The sequence below is a fragment of the Salvelinus alpinus genome, chromosome 6 (genome assembly GCF_045679555.1).
Source record: "Salvelinus alpinus chromosome 6, SLU_Salpinus.1, whole genome shotgun sequence".
In the NCBI taxonomy this organism is placed as follows: Eukaryota; Metazoa; Chordata; class Actinopteri; order Salmoniformes; family Salmonidae; genus Salvelinus; species Salvelinus alpinus.
Genome location: NC_092091.1, coordinates 1875106 through 1895116, shown reverse-complemented (window position 1 = coordinate 1895116; position 20011 = coordinate 1875106). Strand labels below are relative to the sequence as shown.

The window sequence follows — 20011 nt, the reverse complement described above, 5'->3', positions numbered from 1 at the left end:
CCTGGGGGGGTGTCTGGGACAGTTTGATGATGACCTCGTCTTTGGCCTGGATGGTCTCCATCAGCATGCCCAGCTGCTCATTGATCTCCCCAACCTAGAGGATAAGCACAATATTAACCCTAACCTAGAGGATAAGCACAATATTAACCCCAACCTAGAGGATAAGCACAATATTAACCCTAACCTAGAGGATAACACAATATTAACCCTAACCTAGAGGATAAGCACAATATTAACCCTAACCTAGAGGATAAGCACAATATTAACCCTGACCTAGAGGATAAGCACAATATTAACCCCAACCTAGAGGATAAGCACAATATTAACCCTAACCTGGAGGATAAGCACAATATTAACCCCAACCTAGAGGATAAGCACAATATTAACCCCAACCTAGAGGATAACCACAATATTAACCCCAACCTAGAGGATAAGCACAATATTAACCCTAACCTAGAGGATAAGCAAAATATTAACCCTAACCTAGAGGATAACCACAATATTAACCCTAACCTAGAGGATAACCACAATATTAACCCTAACCTAGAGGATAACCACAATATTAACCCTAACCTAGAGGATAACCACAATATTAACCCTAACCTAGAGGATAAGCACAATATTAACCCTGACCTAGAGGATAAGCACAATATTAACCCTAACCTAGAGGATAAGCACAATATTAACCCTAACCTAGAGGATAACCCCAATATTAACCCTAACCTAGAGGATAACCACAATATTAACCCTAACCTAGAGGATAACCACAATATTAACCCTAACCTAGAGGATAACCACAATATTAACCCTAACCTAGAGGATAACCACAATATTAACCCTAACCTGGAGGATAAGCACAATATTAACCCTAACCTAGAGGATAAGCACAATATTAACCCTAACCTAGAGGATAAGCACAATATTAACCCCAACCTAGAGGATAACCACAATATTAACCCCAACCTAGAGGATAACCACAATATTAACCCCAACCTAGAGGATAAGCACAATATTAACCCTAACCTAGAGGATAACCACAATATTAACCCTAACCTAGAGGATAACCACAATATTAACCCAAACCTAGAGGATAACCCCAATATTAACCCTAACCTAGAGGATAAGCACAATATTAACCCCAACCTAGAGGATAACCACAATATTAACCCTAACCTAGAGGATAAGCACAATATTAACCCTAACCTAGAGGATAAGCACAATATTAACCCTAACCTAGAGGATAAGCACAATATTAACCCTAACCTAGAGGATAAGCACAATATTAACCCCAACCTAGAGGATAAGCACAATATTAACCCTAACCTAGAGGATAAGCACAATATTAACCCTAACCTAGAGGATAAGCACAATATTAACCCTAACCTAGAGGATAAGCACAATATTAACCCTAACCTAGAGGATAAGCACAATATTAACCCTAACCTAGAGGATAAGCACAATATTAACCCTAACCTAGAGGATAAGCACAATATTAACCCTAACCTAGAGGATAAGCACAATATTAACCCCAACCTAGAGGATAAGCACAATATTAACCCCAACCTAGAGGATAACCCCAATATTAACCCTAACCTAGAGGATAACCCCAATATTAACCCTAACCTAGAGGATAACCCCAATATTAACCCTAACCTAGAGGATAAGCACAATATTAACCCTAACCTAGAGGATAACCCCAATATTAACCCTAACCTAGAGGATAACCCCAATATTAACCCTAACCTAGAGGATAAGCACAATATTAACCCCAACCTAGAGGATAACCACAATATTAACCCCAACCTAGAGGATAAGCACAATATTAACCCTAACCTAGAGGATAACCACAATATTAACCCTAACCTAGAGGATAAGCACAATATTAACCCTAACCTAGAGGATAAGCACAATATTAACCCTAACCTAGAGGATAAGCACAATATTAACCCTAACCTAGAGGATAAGCACAATATGAACCCTAACCTAGAGGATAACCACAATATTAACCCTAACCTAGAGGATAAGCACAATATTAACCCTGACCTAGAGGATAACCCCAATATTAACCCTAACCTAGAGGATAAGCACAATATTAACCCTAACCTAGAGGATAACCACAATATTAACCCTAACCTAGAGGATAAGCACAATATTAACCCTAACCTAGAGGATAAAGAAGTGAAGGGTGATGTGGTTAGGGGTGATGTGGTTAAGGGTGATGTGGTTAAGGGTTAGGTGGTTAAGGGTTAGGTGAGATGTGGTTAGGGTTAGGTGAGATGTGGTTAGGGTTAGGTGAGATGTGGTTAGATGTGGTTAGGGTTAGGTGCGATGCAGTTGATGTTTGTGTGTGTATGTTATGTATTGTTTTAAAAATATAAAATCATACAAGAATAATAATAAGAAAAACAACAAGAATAATAAGAAGAAAACCTGTCTCTCTCCTACCTTGACCTTCAGTCCTTTCAGCTCCCTCTGTAGACTCTCCTTCTCCAGTGCTAGACGCTCCATCTGGCAACACAGGGCCTGGACCTGGCCCTCCCTCTCCAGGAGGAGGACTTCCACCTGGGCTATGTCCGACTGTGGGAACCCTGGGGCCGAGGTTGACCCTGGGCTTGGTCCTGAGGCTTGGGCAGCTCCTGGTCCTAAGGCTGGAGGTGAGGCAGGTACTGGAGTTAATACTGGAGCTGGTGGGGCTGGTCGTGTCTCCCTCTGGGTGCTCCTCAATGTCTGCTGAAGCAGTCTGACCAGCTCCTGGTGGAGGAGAGAAGACAGTGGTGGTCCTGTATGGATCAGCTGGTAGAGCATGGCGCTTGACAGCATTGTGAGTTTGATTCCCAGGGCCAACCACATGCAAAATGTATGCAGGCATGACTGTAAATCACTTTGGATAAAAGGCGTCTGCAAAATGGATTACATTTAGATGTCATTTAGAAGACGCTAACCAAGAAGCAGTAAGGGTTAAGTTCCTTAAGGACAAAGCAACATTTTTCATCTAGTCAGATCGGGGATTTGAACCAGTACCCTTTAGGTTACAGGATCAAAGCTCTAACCGCTAGGCTACCTGCTGTTCAATGAGTTAGTTACTACTGGGCATGCTGCTACCTGCTACCCTAATGAGTTAGTTACTACTGGGCACGCTTCTACCCTAATGAGTTAGTTACTACTGGGCACGCTGCTACCCTAATGAGTTAGTTACTACTGGGCACGCTGCTACCTGCTACCCTAATGAGTTAGTTACTACTGGGCACGCTTCTACCCTAATGAGTTAGTTACTACTGGGCACGCTGCTACCCTAATGAGTTAGTTACTACTGGGCACGCTGCTACCTGCTACCCTAATGAGTTAGTTACTACTGGGCACGCTTCTACCCTAATGAGTTAGTTACTACTGGGCACGCTGCTACCCTAATGAGTTAGTTACTACTGGGCAAGCTGCTACCCTAATGAGTTAGTTACTACTGGGCATGCTGCTACCCTAATGAGTTAGTTACTACTGGTCATGCTGCTACCTGCTACCCTAATGAGTTAGTTACTACAAGGCATGCTGCTACCTGCTACCCTAATGAGTTAGTTACTACAAGGCATGCTGCTACCTGCTACCCTAATGAGTTAGTTACTACAAGGCATGCTGCTACCTGCTGTTCTAATGAGTTAGTTACTACTGGGCATTCTGCTACCCTAATGAGTTAGTTACTACTGGGCATGCTGCTACCTGCTACCCTAATGAGTTAGTTACTACTGGTCATGCTGCTACCTGCTACCCTAATGAGTTAGTTACTACAAGGCATGCTGCTACCTGCTACCCTAATGAGTTAGTTACTACAAGGCATGCTGCTACCTGCTACCCTAATGAGTTAGTTACTACAAGGCATGCTGCTACCTGCTACCCTAATGAGTTAGTTACTACGGGGCATGCTGCTACCCTAATGAGTTAGTTACTACTGGGCATGCTGCTACCCTAATGAGTTAGCAGCATGCCCAATAGTAACTAACTCATTAGGGTAGCAGCATGCCCAGTATCGAGTTAGTTACTACTGGGCACGCTGCTACCCTAATGAGTTAGTTACTACTGGGCACGCTGCTACCCTAATGAGTTAGTTACTACTGGGCAAGCTGCTACCCTAATGAGTTAGTTACTACTGGGCATGCTGCTACCCTAATGAGTTAGTTACTACTGGGCATGCTGCTACCCTAATGAGTTAGTTACTACTGGGCATCCTGCTACCCTAATGAGTTAGTTACTACTGGGCATGCTGCTACCTGCTACCCTAATGAGTTAGTTACTACTGGGCATGCTGCTACCTGCTACCCTGATGAGTTAGTTACTAGTTACTACTGGGCATTCTTCTACCCTAATGAGTTTGTTACTACAGGGCACGCTGGTACCTGCTACCCTAATGAGTTAGTTACTACTGGGCATTCTGCTACCCTAATGAGTTAGTTACTACTGGGCATGCTGCTACCTGCTACCCTAATGAGTTAGTTACTACTGGTCATGCTGCTACCTGCTACCCTAATGAGTTAGTTACTACAAGGCATGCTGCTACCTGCTACCCTAATGAGTTAGTTACTACAAGGCATGCTGCTACCTGCTACCCTAATGAGTTAGTTACTACAAGGCATGCTGCTACCTGCTACCCTAATGAGTTAGTTACTACAAGGCATGCTGCTACCTGCTGTTCTAATGAGTTAGTTACTACTGGGCATTCTGCTACCCTAATGAGTTAGTTACTACTGGGCATGCTGCTACCTGCTACCCTAATGAGTTAGTTACTACTGGTCATGCTGCTACCTGCTACCCTAATGAGTTAGTTACTACAAGGCATGCTGCTACCTGCTACCCTAATGAGTTAGTTACTACAAGGCATGCTGCTACCTGCTACCCTAATGAGTTAGTTACTACGGGGCATGCTGCTACCCTAATGAGTTAGTTACTACTGGGCATGCTGCTACCCTAATGAGTTAGCAGCATGCCCAGTAGTAACTAACTCATTAGGGTAGCAGCATGCCCAGTATCGAGTTAGTTACTACTGGGCACGCTGCTACCTGCTACCCTAATGAGTTAGTTACTACTGGGCATGCTGCTACCCTAATGAGTTAGTTACTACTGGGCATGCTGCTACCCTAATGAGTTAGTTACTACTGGGCACACTGCTACCCTAATGAGTTAGTTACTACTGAGAATTCTGCTACCCTAATGAGTTAGTTACTACTGGGCATGCTGCTACCTGCTACCCTAATGAGTTAGTTACTACTAGGCATGCTGCTACCCTAATGAGTTAGTTACTACTGGGCATGCTGATACCTGCTACCCTAATAGGTTAGTTACTACTGGGCATGCTGCTACCTGCTACCCTAATGAGTTAGTTACTACTGGGCATGCTGCTACCCTAATGAGTTAGTTACTACTGGGCATGCTGCTATCTGCTACCCTAATAAGTTAGTTACTACTGGGCATGCTGCTACCTGCTACCCTAATGAGTTAGTTACTACTGGACATGCTGCTACCTGCTACCCTAATGAGTTAGTTACTACTGGGCATGCTGCTACCCTAATGCTTTAGTTACTACTGGGCATGCTGCTACCTGCTACCCTAATGAGTTAGTTACTACTGGGCACACTGCTACCTGCCACCCTAATGAGTTAGTTACTACTGGGCATGCTGCTACCTGCTACCCTAATGAGTTAGTTACTACTGGGCATGCTGCTATCTGCTACCCTAATGAGTTAGTTACTACTGGGCATGCTAATAATATTTATTAATTTAATTTCACCTTTATTTAACCAGGTAGGCTAGTTGAGAACAAGTTCTGATTTACAACTGTGACCTGGCCAAGATAAAGCAAAGCAGTGCGACAAAAACAACAAAATTACAAACAAACGTACAGTCAACAACACAATAGAAAAATCGATGTACAGTGTGCTTTACCTAGCAAAGACTTATAGATGACCTGTAGCCAGTGGGTTTGGCGACTAATAGCGAGGGCCAACCAACGAGAGCATACAGGTCGCAATGGTGGGTGGTATATGGGGCTTTAGTAACAAAACGGATGGCACTGTGATAGACTGCATCCAATTTGCTGAGTAGAGTGTTGGAGGCTATTTTGTAAATGACATCACCGAAGTCAAGGATGGGTAGGATAGTCCGTTTTACGAGGGTATGTTTGGCAGCATGAGTGAAGGAGGATTTGTTGCGAAATAGGAAAGCTGATTCTAGATTTAATTTTGGATTGGACATGCTTAATATGAGTCTGGAAGGAGAGTTTACAGTCTAACCAGACACCTAGGTATTTGTAGTTATTCTAAGTCAAAACCTTTTAGAGTAGTGAACCTAGTCGGGCGGGCGGGTGCGGGCAGCAATCGGTTGAAGCATGCACTTAGTTTTACTTGCATTTAAAAGCAGTTGGAGACCACGGAAGGAGTGTTGTATGGCATTGAAGCTCGTTTCGAGGTTAGTTAACTTCTTTGGGAAAGGGGGGCAGTATTGAGTAGCTTGGATGAATAAGGTGCCCAGAGTAAACTGCTTGTTACCCAGGCCCAGAAGCTATGATATGCCTATAAGTAGTAGATTTGGATAGAAAACACTCTAAGGTTTCCAAAACTGTTAAAATAATGTTTGTGAGTATAACAGAACTCATATGGCAGGCGAAAACCTGAGACAAATCCAACCAGGAAGTGGGAAATCTGAGGTTTGTAGTTTCATTTCAGTGATTGCCTATCCAATATGCTGTGTCTATGGGGCCACATTGCACTTCCCAAGGCTTCCAGCAAATGTCAACAGTCTTTAGAAAGTTGTTTGAGGCTTCTATTGTGGAAGGGGGTCGAATAAGAGCTGTTTCAACAAGTGGACTATGCTGAGGCCAATGAGTTGTTTTTCTGCGCGGTCACTCGGGCGCGCCATTCCTTCTTTTTCCTTTGTAATGAATACGCTATTGTCCGGTTGGAATATTATTGAAGATTTATTATAATAGGATTGATTGTAAACATCTTTTGACATGTTTCTACAAACTGTAATGGAACACTTTTGACTTTTCGTCTGGATTTTGCGCTCGCGCATTGTGCCTTTGGAATAGTGAACTAAACGGAGGTATTTGGACATAAATATGGACGTAATCGAACAAAACGAACATTTCTTGTGGAAGTGGGAGTCCTGGGAGTGCATTCTGACGAAGATCAGCAAAGGTAAGTGAAGATTTATAATGCTAATTCTGACTTTTGTTGACTGCACAATTTGGCGGGTAACTGTATGGCTTGCTTTGGTGGCTGAACGCTGTACTCAGATTATTGAATATTGTGCTTTTGCCGTAAAGCTTTTTTGAAATCTGACACAGCGGTTGCATTAAGAACAAGTTTATCTTTAATTCTATGTAAAACATGTATCTTTCATCAAAGTTTATGATGAGTATTTCTGTTATTTGATGTGGCTCTCTGCAATTTCTCCAGATGTTTTGGAGGCATTTTTGAACATGGCGCCAATATAAACTGAGGTTTTTGGATATAAGTATGAACTTTATCGAACAAAACATACATGTATTGTGTAACATTGAGTCCTGGGAGTGTCATCTGATGAAGATCGTCAAAGGTTAGGGATTAATTTGATCTATATTTCTGCTTTTTGTTACTCCTCTCTTTGGCTGGAAAAATGGCTCGGTTTTTCTGTGGCTATGTACTGACCTAACATAATCGTTTGGTGTGCTTTCGCCATAAATCCTTTTTGAAATCAGACATGTTGGCTGGATTCACAACAAGTGAAGCTTTAATTTGGTGTCTTTCATGTTAGATTTTATATATTTGAATTTGGCGCTCTGCATTTTTACTGGCTTTTGACCAAGTGGGACGTTAGCGTCCCACATATCCTAGAGAAGTTAAAGGCTATAAGAACTGGTCGTCTAGTGCGTTCGAAACAGAGTAAAAGGAGCAGATCTCTGGGCGCAGAAAAATAGATTCAAGGCATAATGTACAGACAAGGGTATGGTAGTAAACCTGGGCATTGAGTGACGATGAGAGGTTTTGTCACTAGAGGCACCAGATAAGCCAGGTGAGGTCACTGCATGTGTGGGGGGTGGGACAAAAGGGCTATCTAAGGCATATTGGGCAGGGTAGGGCTGGAGACACGGCGATTCAGACAGCTAGCGGGCCGGGGATAGCAGATGGGCCTTCTGCACCGTTGCAACGGAAGAGCCTGTTGAAACCACCTCGAACGATTACGTCGGCAGACCAGGCATGACGGATCGGCAGTAAAGGGTCCAAGATTATTAATGCGTATTGCTATGCCCCAAGATGGCGTAGCAATCGGACGTGCGTTTTGTCTTGTCCTGTCCCGTGTAAATATCGTTTTCCTTTTGTTAAATATATTTTGGATATATTTTTAATCTCACTTTCCATCTACGGACTGAATATACTCTCCTGCAACCTGCCTCACCCAATGTGGTACGGATCTGCTATTTTTATACTTTAGAACCGGAACCCCAGCTAGTAGAAGCTAGCTAGTAGTCAGTTAGCCACTGCTAGCGGTCTTCACCGTTAACTCGGACACCAGCCAGCCTCAGCTCGGTCAATACCTGACATTTCTCTACCACATCTCTGGATTCCTATCGCAAGCTCTGAACCTTTACACCGGATCATCGCAGCTAGCTGCAATACGAGTGGCTACTCCTGGCTAACGTCTCTGTCCCGAAGCAAACGCCAGTTAGCCTTGAGCTAGCCTCAAGCTAGGCCCATCTCCCAGCTAGCTGAAGAGGTCCACCAGCTAATTCTTAGGCTACAATACCTATTGATTGGTTGGTTAATTGTTTAGACCATTGGTAAACCACCTAGAGACAATTTGAATACACTGGGGACTGATTATCTCATCTCTAGGGACAGTAGAGGAACAGGCCAGTGTCAATATGTGTAATGGGCTTTGATGTCTGAACGATGACACATTCACAACAGTCTGATGGTAATAGAAGCTGTTTAATAGTCAATCTCTCCTGGCTGAAAGTGGAGGAGAGATTGACTTCATCACTACTTTTATTTATGAGAGGTATTGACATGTTGAATTCACTGAGCTGTCTGTCTAAACTACTGGCATACAGCTCGGACACCCATGCATACCCCACAAGACATGCCACCAGAGGTCTCTTCACAGCCCCAAGTCCAGAACAGACTATGGGAGGCTCACAGTACTACATAGAGCCATGACTCCATGGAACTCTATTCCACATCAAGTAACTGACACAAGTAAAAATTAGATTTAAAAATCAGATTTTAAAAAATGTGCGCGCGAGTTTCTCTATGACCTTACCTTCTGGGAGGTTAACTCTTCAGTCAGGTTGTTGTTCTCCTCGTGGAGGCGTGTCAGTTCCTGTTCCTGGCCCTGGAGTCGGAGCTGCAGCTCATTGGTCCTGCTGCCGTTACACTCCACTGGGGACGTGGTCTGAGAGGAGGGGGAGGAGCTCTCTGCGCTGCGTCCTAACCTCCCTGAACCCATGATGTCCCGCAGAGTGGGCCTCTTGGGGCGCAACGACGAACTGCTGCTCCGCCCCAAGTCAAATGTGAACGGAGAACCAATGGAATCTGGGGGTGAGAGGTCAGAGGGAGGGATTACTATAGATACAGTGTCTTCAGATACAGTGACTGCAGTCTTCCTGCATTTTTCAGCATGTTTTTACAAAAATATAGATTTAGAGTTTTCCACAAGGACATATACAGGATACTACCCTCCACAACATAACCTTCACTCCAAATCAAAACTCCAAACCTACAATCTGATATTAACTGGAAGGATTCCCGACTACCAAAGATTCTTGTTCCCAAGGTCTTTGAAACCCCCTCTACCTATCCAGAGGTCATTACAATACAGTACCCCCTGGGTTAATCTCTACTTTGAACTGTTGTGCAGCTTTACCTCAAATTAAATGACCTCAATAAGAAACAATATTGTTGATTTGATCACATCAAAAGATATCCTCCTCGCAATCTCCAAAATACAACAGCCACAGGACAACTTTGTTTGGACGTCGTAAAGGACCAGTCATTCGCCAAAACTGAAGAGATATAGCTAGCTAACAACAGTGGACAGAGACTTGCTACGTTAGTTAGCTAGCAAGGAATCTGCCTCCTGAAAAAAGCTTCTCCAAAGCGGGTGACACCTACTCCTGTTGCCTGCTGCTTGTATTCCACCTGGCAATCTGTTCACCATCTCCCCCTGTCAGGTACAGGTACCCCCCCCACACCCACCTCTCCCTCGCTTTCGCCTCCAGCACACACAGACTTTGGACTGATCGGAATTTTAGGTAGGCTAATTAACTTGTGAAGCTTAATATGTGAGCTTACTCAGAAACGCTTGAATTAACTAGTATAGACCTACTATTTATTAATTTTATCTCAGACTTTTATAGCCTCCTGGACTCAGAGAGCTACTCTCTCAAGTTATCTTTTTGGGGTGAGTGAATCTTTGAACTTACACTGGCTCGCACCAGTCGTTATATTATTTTTTATTGTGCTTTCTGCCATTTGCCTCATGACTCCGGCGTGCTTTGTTGACAATGAACTTGCTTGTTTACCCAACCTTGGGACACTATGTTTGTTCCCACACTCAGGACTCTGGTTCTCTATTGGTTACACGGACTCTTGGCCTCCCATCCTATTCTAACCACCTCTCGCCGGCTTTGTATTCATGTTACCTGATGAAATTGCTGTAAAATAAGATCTTGTTGCCATCTGATGCACATTCAAATGTCATTAAAAAAAAAATCAACACTGCAGCATTCTCCCTGTCCTCTGCAGTGCCCTGATTGTATTACTGCTGATGATAATCGGAAATGTGCATGTACACCCCAGGCCCATCTACTGTTGCTAGCCACAATTCTGATTTCTGCTCTGATATCTGCTTCACTGATTTCTGCTCTCGTAAAAGCCTGGGTTTTCTGCACATTAACACTAGAAGCTTATTACCTAAAATGGATCAATTGAAAGTGTGGGTTCACAGCTCCAATCCAGATGTGTTGGTCATTACTGAGACGTGGCTAAGGAAGAGTGTTTTGAATACTGATGTTAACCTTTCTGGTTATAACCTTTTTCAACAAGACAGATCTTCCAAAGGTGGGGGAGTGGCAATCTTTACCAAGGATCACCTTCAGTGCTCAGTTGTTTCCACCAAGTCTGTCCCCAAACGATTTGATTTGCTGGTTTTAAGCATTAAACTTTCAAATAGCTTTTGGTGACTGTTGCTGGGTGTTATCGTCCTCCATCAGCACCGGCCTGTACACTACCTGCCCTAAGCTCTCTCCTGGCCTGTACCCTGCCTGCCCTAAGCTCTCTGCTGGCCCCGTACACTAAGTCTGAATTTGTCCTGCTAGGTGACCTAAACTGGGACATGCTTAAACCACCTGACCAAGTCCTAAAGCAATGGGACTCCCTAAATCTTTCTCAGATTATTACCAATCCCACAAGGTATGACTCCAAACACCCAGAAAAGGCTACTCTCCTCGATGTTATCCTCACAAATAATCCTGATAGGTATCAGTCTGGTATTTTCTGTAATGACCTTAGTGATCACTGTTTTACAGCCTGTGTTCGTAATGGCTGCTCAGTGAAACGACCTGTCCTGATTTGTCATAGACGCTTGCTAAGAAACTTTAATGAGGAAGCCTTCCTTCACGAACTGGCCTCTGTAAATTGGTATATATCATCACCAAGCCTATCTCGTGCCTTTTTAACCTGTCTCTCCTTTCTGAGGAGGTTCCCATTGCTTGGAAGGCAGTCACAGTTCATCCTTTATTTAAAGGGGAGATCAAGCTGATCCTAACTGTCATAGGCCTATTTCTATTTTGTCCTGTTTATCAAAAGTGTTGTAAACTTGTCAATAATCAACTGACTGGCTTTTCTTTTATTCTCTCTGGTATGCAATCTGGTTTCCGCTCAGGTTATGGATGTGTCACTGCAACCTTAAAGGTCCATTGCCCTTGATTCAAAATGTTGTGCTGCTATTTTTATTGACTTGGCCAAAGCTTTTTATACAGTAGACCATTCCATTCTTGTGGGCCGGCTAAGGAGTATTGGTGTCTCTGAGGGGTCTTTGGCCTGGTTTGCTAACTACCTCTCTCAAAGAGTGCAGTGTATAAAGTCAGAAAATCTGCTGTCTCTGCCACTGCCTGTCACCAAGGGAGCACCCCAAGGCTCGATCCTAGGCCCCACGCTCTTCTCAATTTACATCAACAGCATAGCTCAGGCAGTAGGAAGCTCTCTCTTCCATTTATATGCAGATGATACAGTCTTATACTCAGCTGGCCCCTCCCCGATTTTGTGTTAAACGCTCTACAACAAAGATTTCTTCGTGTCCAACAAGCTTTCTCTGCCCTTAACCTTGTTCTGAACACCTCCAAAACAAAGGTCATGTGGTTTGGTAAGAAGAATGCCCCTCTCCCCACAGGTGTGATTACGTATTTCATCTAACGGGTGGCATCCATAAGTCTAAATATTCCTGTTACATTGCACAACCTTCAATGTTATGTCATAATTACGTAAAATTCTGGCAAATTAGGCGGCCCAAACTTTTGCATATACACTGACTCTGCGTGCAATGAACGCAAGAGAAGTGACACAATTTCACCTGGTTAATATTGCCTGCTAACCTGGATTTCTTTCAGCTAAATATGCAGGTTTAAAAATATATACTTCTGTGTTTTGATTTTAAGAAAGGCATCGATGTTTATGGTTAGGTACACGTTGGAGCAACGATACGCACCGCATCGATTATATGCAACGCAGGACACGCTAGATAAACTAGTAATATCATCAACCATGTGTAGTTATAACTAGTGATTATGATTGATTGATTGTTTTTTATAAGATAAGTTTTATGCTAGCTAGCAACTTACCTTGGCTTCTACTGCATTCGCGTAACAGGCAGGCTACTCGTGGAGTGCAATGTAATCAGGTGGTTAGAGCGTTGGACTAGTTAACTGTAAGGTTGCAAGATTGAATCCCCCGAGCTGACAAGGTAAAAATCTGTCGTTCTGCCCCTGAATGAGGCAGTTAACCCACCGTTCCTAGGCCGTCATTGAAAATAAGAATCTGTTCTTAACTGACTTGCCTAGTTAAATAAAGGTGTAAAATATATATATAATAATAATAATAATAATAATAAAATCGGCCAAATCGGTGTCCAAAAATACAGATTTCCGATTGTTATGAAAACTTGAAATCGGCCCTAATTAATCGGCCATTCCGATTAATCGGTCGACCTCTAGTTTGGACGCCATGAAGAGTAGCTGCTACTTGGCAGGAAGGCAGGGGACAGAGGGTGAGGAGGAGGTGGAGAGGGTCAGGAAGGGGACAGAGCAGGAGGAGGAGGAGGTGGTGAGGGTCAAGAAGGGGACAGAGGGTGAGGAGGAGGTGGTGGTGAGGGTCAGGAAGGGGACAGAGGGTGAGGAGGTGGTGAGGGTCATGAAGGGGACAGAGGGTGAGGAGGAGGAGGAGGTGGTGAGGGTCAGGAAGGGGACAGAGGGTGAGGAGGAGGAGGAGGTGGTGAGGGTCAGGAAGGGGACAGAGGGTGAGGAGGAGGTGGTGGTGAGGGTCAGGAAGGGGACAGAGGGTGATGAGGAGGAGGAGGAGGAGGTGGTGGTGAGGGTCAGGAAGGGGACAGAGGGTGAGGAGGAGGTGGTGAGGGCCAGGAAGGGGACAGAGGGTGAGGAGGAGGAGGGGGTGGTGAGGGTCAGGAAGGGGACAGAGGGTGAGGAGGAGGTGGTGAGGGTCAGGAAGAGGATAGAGGGTGAGGAGGAGGTGGTGAGGGTCAGGAAGGGGACAGAGGGTGAGGAGGAGGTGGTGGTGAGGGTCAGGAAGGGGACAGAGGGTGAGGAGGAGGTGGTGAGGGTCAGGAAGGGGACAGAGGGTGATGAGGAGGTGGTGGTGAGGGTCAGGAAGGGGACAGAGGGTGATGATGAGGAGGTGGTGAGGGTCAGGAAGGGGACAGGGGGTGAAGAGGAGGAGGAGGTGGTGAGGGTCATGAAGGGGACAGAGGGTGAGGAGGAGGTGATGAGGGTCAGGAAGGGCACAGAGGGTGAGGAGGAGGAGGAGGTAGTGAGGGTCAGGAAGGGGACAGGGGGTGAAGAGGAGGAGGAGGTGGTGAGGGTCATGAAGGGGACAGAGGGTGAGGAGGAGGTGATGAGGGTCAGGAAGGGGACAGAGGGTGAGGAGGAGGAGGTGGTGAGGGTCATGAAGGAGATAGAGGGTGAGGAGGAGGAGGTGGTGAGGGTCATGAAGGGGACAGAGGGTGATGAAGAGGAGGAGGTGGTGAGGGTCATGAAGGGGACAGAGGGTGAGGAGGAGGAGGTGGTGAGGGTCATGAAGGGGACAGAGGGTGATGAAGAGGAGGAGGTGGTGAGGGTCATGAAGGGGACAGAGGGTGAGGAGGAGGAGGTGGTGAGGGTCATGAAGGGGACAGAGGGTGAGGAGGAGGAGGTGGTGAGGGTCATGAAGGGGACAGAGGGTGATGAAGAGGAGGAGGTGGTGAGGGTCATGAAGGGGACAGAGGGTGATGAAGAGGAGGAGGTGGTGAGGGTCATGAAGGGGACAGAGGGTGAGGAGGAGGAGGTGGTGGTGAGGGTCAGGAAGGGGACAGAGGGTGAGGAGGAGGAGGTGGTGAGGGTCAGGAAGGGGACAGAGGGTGAGGAGGAGGAGGAGGTGGTGAGGGACAGGAAGGGGACAGAGGGTGAGGAGGAGGAGGAGGTGGTGGTGAGGGTCAGGAAGGGGACAGAGGGTGAGGAGGAGGAGGTGGTGATGGTCAGGAAGGGGACAGAGGGTGAGGAGGAGGAGGTGGTGAGGGTCATGAAGGGGACAGAGGGTGAGGAGGAGGAGGTGGTGGTGAGGGTCAGGAAGGGGACAGAGGGTGAGGAGGAGGAGGTGGTGAGGGTCAGGAAGGGGACAGAGGGTGAGGAGGAGGAGGAGGTGGTGAGGGACAGGAAGGGGACAGAGGGTGAGGAGGAGGAGGAGGAGGTGGTGAGGGTCAGGAAGGGGACAGAGGGTGAGGAGGAGGAGGTGGTGAGGGTCAGGAAGGGGACAGAGGAGGAGGAGGAGGAGGAGGTGATGAGGGTCAGGAAGGGGACAGAGGGTGAGGAGGAGGAGGAGGTGGTGAGGGACAGGAAGGGGACAGAGGGTGAGGAGGAGGAGGTGGTGAGGGTCATAAAGGGGACAGAGGGTAAAGAGGACTCTTACGTCTGTGTGTGTCAGTCTGAGGCTGGATGGGAGGTTTGTGGTCCTGGTTGATGTCCTTGGTTGTGGGAGCGTCCAACATCTCCCACTCATCAGCACTGTTCCCAGTGTAGAAGACAGAGCGTCTGTTCTCTCCTCCTCCTCCTCGCCCCACACGCAGACCTGACATGGAGTTCCTGGTGGACAGAGCAAGGGTCAACCACAACACATCCTTAGCAACAGAGAGAATAGGATACGAAGCCAGTGACTAGATCATTTAAAGATCAAAAGGAGGAAAGAGTTGGGTAGTGGTTCCCTGGAGTATAATGCATATTACTGTAGCATAATTCATATTACTGTAGTATAATGCATATTACTGTAGCATAATGCATATTACTGTAGCATAATGCATATTACTGTAGTATAATGCATATTACTGTAGCATAATGCATATTACTGTAGTATAATGCATATTACTGTAGTATAATGTATATTACTGTAGTATAATGTATATTACTGTAGCATAATGCATATTACTGTAGCATAATGCATATTACTGTAGCATAATGCATATTACTGTAGCATAATGCATATTACTGTAGCATAATGCATATTACTGTAGCATAATGCATATTACTGTAGCATAATGCATATTACTGTAGCATAATGCATATTACTGTAGCATAATGAATATTACTGTAGTATAATGCATATTACTGTAGCATAATGCATATTACTGTAGCTCCCTGGAGTATAATGCATATTACTGTAGTATAATGTATATTACTGTAGTATAATGCATATTACTGTAGCATAATGCATATTACTGTAGCATAATGCATATTACTGTAGCATAATGCATATTACTGTAGCATAATGCATATTACTGTAGCATAATGCATATTACTGTAGCATAATGCATATTACTGTAGCATAATGCATATTACTGTAGCATAATGCATATTACTGTAGTATAATGCATATTACTGTAGTATAATGCATATTACTGTAGCATAATGCATATTACTGTAGCATAATGCATATTACTGTAGCATAATGCATATTACTGTAGTATAATGCGTATTACTGTAGCTCCCTAGAGTGTAATGCAGATACAGTTGAAGTCGGAAGTTAACATACACTTAGGTTGGAGTCATTAAATCTCGTTTTTCAACCACTCCACAAATTTCTTGTTAACAAACTATAGTTTTGGCAAGTCGGATACTTTGTGCATGACAAGTAATTTTTCCAACAATTGATTACAGACAGAATATTTAACTTATAATTCACTGCATCACAAATCCAGTGGGTCAGAAGTTTACATACACTAAGTTGACTGTGCCTTTAAACAGCTTGGAAAATTTGAGAAAATTATGTCATGACTTTAGAAGCTTCTGATAGGCTGATTGACATCATTTGAGTCAATTGGAGGTGTACCTGTGGATGTATTTCAAGGCCTACCTTCAAACTCAGTGCCTCTTAGCTTGACATCATGGGAAAATCAAAAGAAATCAGCCAAAAACTCAGTAAAAAAATTGTAGACCTCCATAAGTCTGGTTCATCCTTGGGAGCAATTTCCAAACGCCTGAAGGTACCATGTTCATCTGTACAAACAATAGTACACAAGTATTAACACCATGGGACCACGCAGCCATCATACCGCTCAGGAAGGAGACACGTTCTGTCTCCTAGAGATGAACGTACTTTGGTGCGAAAAGTGCAAATCAATCCCAGAACAACAGCAAAGGACCTTATGAAGATACTGGAGGAAACAGGTACAAAGAATCAATATCCAAAGTAAAACGAGTCCTATATCGACATAACCTGAAAGGCCGCTCAGCAAGGAAGAAGCCACTGCTCCAAAACCGCCATAAAAAAGCCAGACTACGGTTCGCAACTGGACATGGGGACAAAGATCGTACTTTTTGGAGAAATGTCCTCTGGTCTGATGAAACAGAAATAGAACTGTTTGGCCATAATGACCATTGTTATGTTTGGAGGAAAAAGGGGGAGGCTTGCAAGCCGAAGAACACCATCCCAGCCGTGAAGCACGGGGGTGGCAGCATCATGTTGTGGGGGTGCTTTGCTGCAGGAGGGACTGGTGCACTTCACAAAATAGATGGCATCATGAGGATGGAAAATGATGTGGATATATTGAAGCAACATCTCAAGACATCAGTCAGGAAGTTACAGCTTGGTCGCAAATGGGTCTTCCAAATGGACAATGACCCCAAGCATACTTCCAAATTTGTGGCAAAATGGCTTAAGGACAACAAAGTCAAGGTATTGGAGTGGCCATCACAAAGCCCTGACCTCAATCCTATTGAAAATTTGTGGGCAGAACTGAAAAAGCGTGTGCGATCAAGGAGGCCTACAAACCTGACTCAGTTACACCAGCTCTGTCAGGAGGAATGGGACAAAATTCACCCAACTTATTGTGGGAAGCTTGTGGAAGGCTACCCGGAACGTTTGACCCAAGTTAAACAATTTAAAAGGCAATGCTACCAAATACTAATTGAGTGTATGTAAACTTCTGACCCACTGGGAATGTGATGAAAGTAATAAAAGCTGAAATAAATCATTCTCTCTACTATTAATCTGACATTTCACATTCTTAAAATAAAGTAGTGATCCTAACTGACCTAAGACAGGGAATTTTTACTAGGATTAAATGTCAGGAATTGTGAAAAAATGAGTTTACATACACCTTAGCCAAATACATTTAAACTTACGACTTCAACTGTCCATTACTGTACATTCCTGATGTATGATGTGCATTTTTTCTGGAGATTTGTAATGTTTCTTTAGACAAAAAAAGGACAAACAACCAGTGAATTTCAATGAAAGTATGTGAGGCCTCTGGACTCTGGCCTTGGGTCTGATGATATTAGGGACAGCACTATGATAACGTGTTCTTCTGATGATATTAGGCAACTACCTCATCCCCATATTGTTATTTTTTGCTCCTTTGCACCCCAGTATCTCTACTTGCACATTCATCTTCTGCACATCTATCACGCCAGTGTTAATGCTAAATTGTAATTACTTTGCAACTATGGCCTATTTATTGCCTTACCTCCATAATCCTACTACATTTGCACACACTGTATATAGATTTTTCTATTGTGTTATTGACTGTACATTGTGTTTATTCTATGTGTAACTCTGTGTTGTTTTTGTCGCACTGCTTTGCTTTATCTTGGCCAGGTCGCAGTTGTAAATGAGAACTTGTTCTCAACTGGCCTACCTGGTTAAATAAAGGTGAAATAAAAGATTATGTGTTATTCTGACGATAGAGACAGAACTATGATAATGTGTTATTCTGATGATAGAGACAGAGAACTATGATAATGTGTTATTCTGATGATAGAGACAGAGAACTATGATAATGTGTTATTCTGATGATAGAGAACTATGATAATGTGTTATTCTGATGATAGAGACAGAGAACTATGATAATGTGTTATTCTGATAGAGACAGAACTATGATAATGTGTTATTCTGATGATAGAGACAGAACTACGATAATGTGTTATTCTGATAGAGACAGAACTATGATAATGTGTTATTCTGATGATAGAGACAGAGAACTATGATAATGTGTTATTCTGATGATAGAGACAGAACTATGATAATGTGTTATTCTGATGATAGACAGAACTACGATAATGTGTTATTCTGATGATAGAGACAGAGAACTATGATAATGTGTTATTCTGATGATAGAGAACTATGATAATGTGTTATTCTGATGATATTAGGGACAGAGAACTATGATAATGTGTTATTCTGATAGAGACAGAACTATGATAATGTGTTATTCTGATGATAGAGACAGAGAACTATGATAATGTGTTATTCTGATGATAGAGACAGAGAACTATGATAATGTGTTATTCTGATGATAGAGACAGAGAACTATGATAATGTGTTATTCTGATGATAGAGACAGAGAACTATGATAATGTGTTATTCTGATGATAGAGACAGAGAACTATGATAATGTGTTATTCTGATGATAGAGACAGAGAACTATGATAATGTGTTATTCTGATGATAGAGACAGAACTATGATAATGTGTTATTGTGATAGAGACAGAACTATGATAATGTGTTATTCTGATGATATTAGGGACAGAGAACTATGATAATGTGTTATTCTGATGATAGAGAACTATGATAATGTGTTATTCTGATAGAGAAAGAGAACTATGATAATGTGTTATTCTGATGATATTAGGGACAGAGAACTATGATAATGTGTTATTCTGATGATAGAGAACTATGATAATGTGTTATTCTGATGATAGAGACAGAGAACTATGATAATGTGTTATTCTGATGATAGAGAACTATGATAATGTGTTATTCTGATGATAGAGACAGAGAACTATGATAATGTGTTATTCTGATGATAGATACAGAACTATGATAATGTGTATTCTGATGATAGAGACAGAACTACGATAATGTGTTATTCTGATAGAGACAGAACTACGATAATGTGTTATTCTGATAGAGACAGAACTATGATAATGTGTTATTCTGATGATAGAGACAGAACTACGATAATGTGTTATTCTGATGATAGAGACAGAGAACTATGATAATGTGTTATTCTGATGATCGAGAACTATGATAATGTGTTATTCTGATGATAGAGAACTATGATAATGTGTTATTCTGATGATAGAGACAGAGAACTATGATAATGTGTTATTCTGATGATAGAGACAGAGAACTATGATAATGTGTTATTCTGATGACAGAGACAGAGAACTATGATAATGTGTTATTCTGATGATAGAGACAGAGAACTATGATAATGTGTTATTCTG

The 20011-nt window shown here is 43.4% G+C and overlaps 1 protein-coding gene across 1 annotated transcript in view; it reads right to left on the bottom strand.

The window, feature by feature from the left end:
• Positions 1 to 20011, bottom strand: part of tbc1d2b (TBC1 domain family, member 2B) — a 110734-nt gene that overhangs the window by 45382 nt on the left and 45341 nt on the right. Inside the window, exons 4-7 of the mRNA XM_071405118.1 lie at positions 15198 to 15370; positions 9286 to 9557; positions 2446 to 2751; positions 1 to 94 (exon numbers count right to left, since the gene is read on the bottom strand). The exon at positions 1 to 94 is cut by the window's left edge and continues 86 nt beyond it. Coding sequence (XP_071261219.1) covers positions 1 to 94; positions 2446 to 2751; positions 9286 to 9557; positions 15198 to 15370 — 845 coding nt within the window. The remainder of the gene's footprint in view (positions 95 to 2445; positions 2752 to 9285; positions 9558 to 15197; positions 15371 to 20011) is intronic.